Genomic DNA, 6,358 nt, shown 5'->3' on the forward strand with positions numbered 1-6,358 from the left:
GCTCAGCGCAGCCAATGGGGCAGCAGGGGGCGTGTTCACGGCGGAACTTGCCCGGGCATGTGCGCGCGGCGGCTTCCGGGCCGCACACGTGTGAGCGGCGGCAGGAGCGGTCAGCACCGGGACACCGGGACACCGGGGGTGGCACGGGGGTGGCACAAGGGCTGGGGGGGCCGGCAGGGTCTGGGGATGGGTAACGGGGCGGGCAGCGAGCTGCGGCCTGCGGCGACGCAGAGAGGGCCCGGGTCGTGGGCAGACAGGGCCCTAGGGAGTGCGGAATGGGGGGGACAGGGCGGTATGGGGTGGGCAGGGGGCTGCGGATCGCTCAGGGGGTGTGCAGGGCCCTGGGATCGGGAATGGGGCGGTGTGGGGCCGGGCAGGAGGGGGGTGAAGGCGTGGGGACAGGGTGTGGCAGTGTGTCCGTGTCCCCTCCCCCCTTGCCTCGCCCCATGGCTCCTGGCTGTGCCACCCGCAGGGGGGCGGGTTGCCCTGGGCTGTGCGCCTCCTTTTCTGGCAGGGCAGCGTGGGCCCCGCATGGCACTCACGCCCCCTGTGCACCTCCAGCAGGAATGCCGCCAGGCAAAGGACAGATGACCCCGCTGCTGCCCGCCCCCCAGGGCACCCATGTCCCCGGAGCGGGGGGCAGCGCTCAGCCCCCGAAGGGCCCCAGCTCGCCGCAGGGCCGCAGCAAGAAGAGGAGCCGCAAGCACCAGCGGTTCATGGAGCGCCGGGCGGTGCTGGAGCAGAAGGGGCTGCTGAGCCCCCATGGGCGCCTGGGCACTCAGACCCCAAAGGCAGGGCTGGAGGCACACACTACACTCACCAAGGTAGATGGCACCACGGCACCACGCTGTGACAAGGTCCCCAAGCCCAAACAGAATGCATCCTCGTGCCTGTCTCCATCTGCCTCTCCGGACAGCATAGCCAGGCACCACTCCGTGCTGCTGTCCCAGGGGAGCGGCAGCTCCCAGAGGGTTCGGACATCCTCGCCAGTGCTGCGCCCGGGCAAGTACGTGGCCATCGACTGTGAGATGGTGGGCACGGGTCCCCAGGGGAAGCTGAGCGAGCTGGCACGGTGCTCCGTGGTGAACTACGAGGGGGATGTCATCTATGACAAGTACGTCCGGCCCGAGCTGCCCGTCGTGGATTACCGCACGCGCTGGAGCGGTATCACCAAGCGGCACATGCAGAATGCAATTCCCTTCAAGGCTGCCCAGGCAGAGGTCAGGAAAAAAGAAATTAAAAAAAAAAAAAGTCAAAAAACCTCTGTTATCTCTCAGATATAAATTGGGATTCTTGGTGGCCTGTGCTAGGCTGCTGTGAGGCAGAGGCACAACACAGAATGGGAGCCTCTGAAGCTGTGCAGTGGGTTGGTTTGTTTGTTTGTTATTCTTTCTGGGAACCTAAAACCTAGAAGCCAAGGAGCTGAATTAAATACAAAATGGCTTGTTTTATGCTTGGTATTTCTTTCATTGCAGTGTCTGTATAACCCTCTGTGACTCTTCCAGATCCTGAAGATCTTGAAAGACAAGATTGTGGTAGGACACGCCATCCACAATGACTTCCAAGCCCTGAAGTACTTCCACCCGAAAGACAGGACTCGAGACACCAGTCAGAGCCCTGAGCTGAAAAAGAGGGCAGGGCTGCCTGTAAGAGCCAATGTCTCCCTGAAGAACTTGGCCATGCACTTGCTCCATAAAAAGATCCAGGTAAGCACCAGGAACCCTGAGATGGGAAACAACCCTGGGTTAGCTATGAACGTGTGTGGTCAGTTTGGTCGTCCCACCTCCATGTGTGTTCTCTGTGATGTGGACATGAACCTTGTTCACCCAGTGCTCCTGGCTGTAAAAAAGCTGGGAGAGCTCAGGACCTCCCACACTGACCATTAAGCATCTCAGTAAAAAATCACAGGATCTGTGCCCTCCAGAAAGGGTGGGAGAGATACCTGTATGGCCTTGGCTACATCAAACTTTTGCTGTCTCTCCAGCACTTGTGTCCTTCCAAGTAAGCAGTGTCCTGTGCTACTTTTGCTGCCCCTTTTATCTAATGAGGCTTTTTGCCCTTTTCTCAGGTTGGCCGCCATGGTCACTCATCGGTGGAGGACGCTCAGACAGCCATGGAGCTGTACAGACTGGTGGAGGTGCAGTGGGAGAAGGAGCTGGCCCACAGCCTGCCCCCCCGGCCCCCCAGCCCTGTCACAGACCCTGCTGCAGACAGCAGCCAGTACCTGGATGACCAGTACTGGCCCAGTGAGCTGATGGCAAGCAGCCTGTGACAGGGCACAGCATCTCCTCCATGTGTTCTGGGCCATCCTGCTGCCTTCAGCTTTCAAAGGTGGAGGTGACTGCTGACCTCCTCCCCTGGGGCTTGTGCTCAGCACCCAGCCCTGCTCAGGGATGGAGACATGGTGACACCTGGACACAAGCAGTCTCCCAGAAATGCTGTGTGCAGCCCTGAGCTGTGACTGTGCCGTGTTCATCTGTCACTTGGGGATGAGCAGGGTCCTGTGTCTGCCTGGAGGAGCCTCTGTGGGCATGGAATGGGGGCTACCAACACCCTCCATGCCTTCTGTGGGGTTGTCCTCCTCCCAGACAGCACAGGGAAAGTTTTCCTGTGGATGGACTGAGGTGCTTTGCTGATACCCAAAGGCTGTAAACCATCTGGGCCAGTAAATAACCAGTTTGCTCCTCACTTTCATAGAATCATAGAATGTGCTGAGTTGGAAGGGATCCATCAGCATCACTGAGTCCAACACCTGGCCCTGCACAGGACACCCAAAGAATCCCACCATGTGCCTGAGGGCTTTGTCCAAAAACTCCTTGAATTCAGACATGCTTAGTGCTGTGATCACTTCCCTGGGGAACTGTTCCAGTGCTCAGCTCCAGCTGAATATTTTGTCAAGAAGGGTACTGGAGAGACAGTGTCAAAAGCTTTGCTTAAGTCCAAAAAGATTTCATCACCTGATGTCCCTTGATCATCTGGGTGGGTACCCTGTTGTAGAAGGAAATCAGGTTCAATGAGCAGGACTTTGCCCTCAAGAAGCCATGCTGGCTGTGACCAATGACTGCATTGTGCTCCAAGTGTTTTTCAATACCTCCCAGAAAAATATTTTCCATGGTTTTACCTGTCGGTGAAGTGAGACTGACAGGCTGCAGTTTCCAGCATCCTTCTTGCCCTTCAAAATCAGGCAACATTTGCCAGCCTTCAGTCAGCTAGGATTTCCAAAACTGGTCAAAAATAGTTGAGCAGCTCTGTAATGACATCAGCAGCTCTTTGAAGACTCTTGAATGAATCCCATCAGGCCCCATAGATTTATAGGGATCCAACTGTACAATGAAGTTCAAGAGGAAAGTCTGTACCTAATCAATGTCCAGCCTGGACAAGAGCACAGAATGCACTTCATTTTAAATAAATGATTCACATAATTGTCCAATTCTGAATTAAAAACTCTTCTGGCTAAAACCCTTGTGTATATTCTGCATGATTTGGTCTGGCAGTTCTCCAGGAGGGAGAGGGCAGGGCTGCCCAAATACCATGACAGTTTCTAGGACTTCAAACCCACCTGCAACTGGAAAAGGTGCTTTGAGTGGCTGGAGTAGGTAGTTCCTTGGGGCACAGGCTTGTCCCTTCTGCTCTGGGGACACCCCTGTGAAGGTAGGAGGAGCAGGGGATGGGCTCAGCCAGAGCCCAGGGTCTGGGAGCAGGATCATTGTGGGAATGTGAGCATGGGCTGCTGTCATGGTGTGGGGACAGGGTTAGTGCTCATCTGCAGTGACTGTGCCTGTAGGTGACCTGTGGCTGCAGAAATGTGCCCCAGCTAGGTGTGTGAGCACCAGAAAGGGGTTTGGGGCTGGACACGGGGAGTTACCTGATTCACCAGGGAACTGAACAGCCATTCTTATAGAAAATTGATATTTTTTTGCCACATGCCATAACAGCAGCCCTCGGGTGCATCCCTTGAGCACAGTCCCAGTGCCTGGGCTGTGAGATGGGAGGTGGCAGAGCAGGCTGAAGGGCTGCCAGCACCCCGGGGACTTTGGGGAGCCTGGTGCAGCACAGTGGGTACAGCAGCCAGCACTGGAGTGGAATCCATGACCCTGTCAACCAGGCTAGACTGTCCCAGGCTCTTCCCAGCAGCCAGTGGAAGGTAAGGAGAGCTCAGCCCCAGCCTTGGGAAGTGGCCAAGGCAGCAGGGTGATGTAGACACACCTGACGCACACATCAGTGCCATTACCAGGCACATCTTGCACTTCCCATCTTGACTCCCTGCCTGGCAGAGGAAGCCAGGAACAGCTCAGAAATGCTTTGAAATGTGTCAGACACGTCTGAAAATCTTTGTCCTCAAAGTGGTCCAAATACAACCATCCTTCAACAGATAAAATAACCTGTGCTCTGCCATGAGTTTGTGGTCTGGACAGGAAAGGTGGCCCCATGGTAAGCCTTTAAATCCTGCTTGCTCCAGTTTGTCCCAGGTGTGTTCCTGATGCAGCAAGCTGTAAAACAGGGCCAGCAGCACTCTGTGCCAGCCTCAGGGTGCAGCTCAGCTGAGCTGTGCAATGTCAGCAGGACCTGAGCCCCACAGGGCACACAGAGGGGTGCAGGAGAAGCACAGCTGGTGCAGGTCTGTTTCCTCCTCTCTGCCATCTTCACCTTCCCCCAGGGTGGCAGAAGGGAAGGGAAGCTGTAGGAAAGGTGAAAGCTCTGCACCCTTGCATCCATTGTCAGTAGATGGTGGCATTCCAAAAGTGATGCAGCAGTGCTGTCTTTGCTCCTGGGAAAGCAGACCTGGAGGAAGGACGGAGCAGAGCTTTGCTCATGGCCATATAACCTGGCTGTTGTAACCATATCCTTCATGCACATGAGTTTGTGGAGAGCTTATATGGGGCACTCCATGGTCCCCAAATTTTGTCCACCTGAGCCCCAGCCTGTTACCCCTCCAGCCCCCCCGTCTCACTGTCTTGCACCATGTGATGGTCAATGTGAGACACAGGTGTGTTGGGGTGAACCTGGAGAAGGCTTTATCAGCCTGTGACTCAGCCTGCCTTGCCATCAGCCTAAGGTATAATTAAGGAAAAAAAAAATATTTCTGAAATATCGGCCATCCACTGATTTAACCCTCCTGCTGAAATACCCTCTCTGCTTTGGAAGCAAATTTGGAGGCAACCCTGCAAGTTTTGCTTCTATGCCATGATCTCCAACTCTTGAGGAAAGCAAGAAACAAATTTGAGGGTTAATCCCTATTTGCATCAGATTTGAAGGGCTTGGAAAACCCCAATACTGTATACTGCAGCCCCCCAGCATAGGGCTGCTGCTGAGCAAACCTCACATGGATGATCAGAGGTGGTGGCAACCTGCTCCCTGCCAACAATGTTTGCTCTGAATAATCTAAATGGCAACATCCACCCTGTTTTCAGCCTCTGAGAGCTAATCGGGATTTTCACAGGTGTTTGTGAATATTCACCTCCATGCCAGCTCGGAGCTGCCATGGCTGAACAAAGCCCAGCTCATCACACGCTCTGGCTCATCTCAGGAGCAGCCTGCTGGAGCTCGTGTCGGGAGGCTGAGCATCTTCAGGCGGGAGAGGGAGAGCTGGGCTGTTTCACCATTTACGCGAAATTCTGTGATAATTGAAGAATCTGCAGAAAACTCAGCTGTTATCTCAACAACCCCTGAACAATGATTAACCCAAACCCATGAATCCAGCACTGGGCTTTTTTATCAGAGGGAAAACATTGTCAAATGAGTTTTTTCCAGCCAGCTGCGAGTGCAGGTAACCGATAAGGAGTGGGGCTGAGCCAATGGGAGCCGATGGCGACGGCTTTTACTCCTGTCTAGCAACAGCTTCTCCTTGAGCAGCAGGCACAATTCAATGCTTTCTCTTGCTTTTATTGAGCTTCCCTCCTGCTACACAGGGGTTTTCATGGGGGGCACTCAAAAACTGAGGCTTGTGTGGAGTGTCCGCCTTTTCCTGCATGTTTTGGTGCCTGTTCCTTTCCTGCCGTGGTGAGAGCTTTGCAGCTGTGAAAGGCTCCATCCTGCTCCCATCCTGGGCTCTGCTGGCTCCCTCCCTTGCCCATGCACCAGAGATTCTGTTGAGTGTGTTTTGGACACCCGTGGGGTACTTTGAATAGCACCATGGCAGAACAGCAGCTGTCCCAGGAGCCATGTGGCAGGGATGTGTCTGACTCTCCTGCCCTGCATCCCCAGTGCCTGACCATGGCCCAGCACCTTTGCCAGCTGCCAGGGACTGCTTGCATGGGGAGCACAGCTGGGAGCAGCATCCCCTGATCAATCAGCTTGCTTTGCTGCTGGCTCTGCTTATCACAGTACATACGGTTGAAATGCCACGTAAAACCCAAAT

The 6,358-nt window shown here is 54.8% G+C and overlaps 1 protein-coding gene across 2 annotated transcripts; it reads left to right on the forward strand.

Annotated features, from left to right (window-relative positions):
* AEN (apoptosis enhancing nuclease) lies at nucleotides 1-3,459 on the forward strand. 2 transcript variants are annotated; one of them, XM_079318278.1, is made up of 4 exons: nucleotides 1-109; nucleotides 565-1,220; nucleotides 1,506-1,706; nucleotides 2,069-3,459. In XM_079318278.1, the coding sequence occupies exons 1-4, from the start codon at nucleotides 58-60 to the stop codon at nucleotides 2,270-2,272; spliced, it is 1,113 nt and encodes a 370-aa protein (XP_079174404.1). In that variant the 5' UTR covers nucleotides 1-57; the 3' UTR covers nucleotides 2,273-3,459. The 2 variants fall into 2 exon arrangements, with proteins under 2 accessions (XP_079174404.1, XP_079174403.1); XM_079318277.1 differs by having other exon boundaries at nucleotides 48-109; nucleotides 562-1,220.
* The last annotated feature ends 2,899 nt before the right edge of the window (nucleotides 3,460-6,358 follow it).

Source organism: Erithacus rubecula (assembly GCF_903797595.1).
Source record: "Erithacus rubecula genome assembly, chromosome: 14".
NCBI classification, from domain to species: Eukaryota; Metazoa; Chordata; class Aves; order Passeriformes; family Muscicapidae; genus Erithacus; species Erithacus rubecula.

Bases quoted from the DNA above. Each gene is read 5' to 3' on its own strand.
- AEN (XM_079318277.1), top strand. From the start codon at position 58: ATGTGCGCGCGGCGGCTTCCGGGCCGCACACGTGTGAGCGGCGGCAGG. The intron at 110-561 runs GTCAGCACCGGG...GTGCACCTCCAG, and splicing joins TGTGAGCGGCGGCAGGAGCG to CAGGAATGCCGCCAGGCAAA. The intron at 1,221-1,505 runs GTCAGGAAAAAA...TGACTCTTCCAG, and splicing joins TCAAGGCTGCCCAGGCAGAG to ATCCTGAAGATCTTGAAAGA.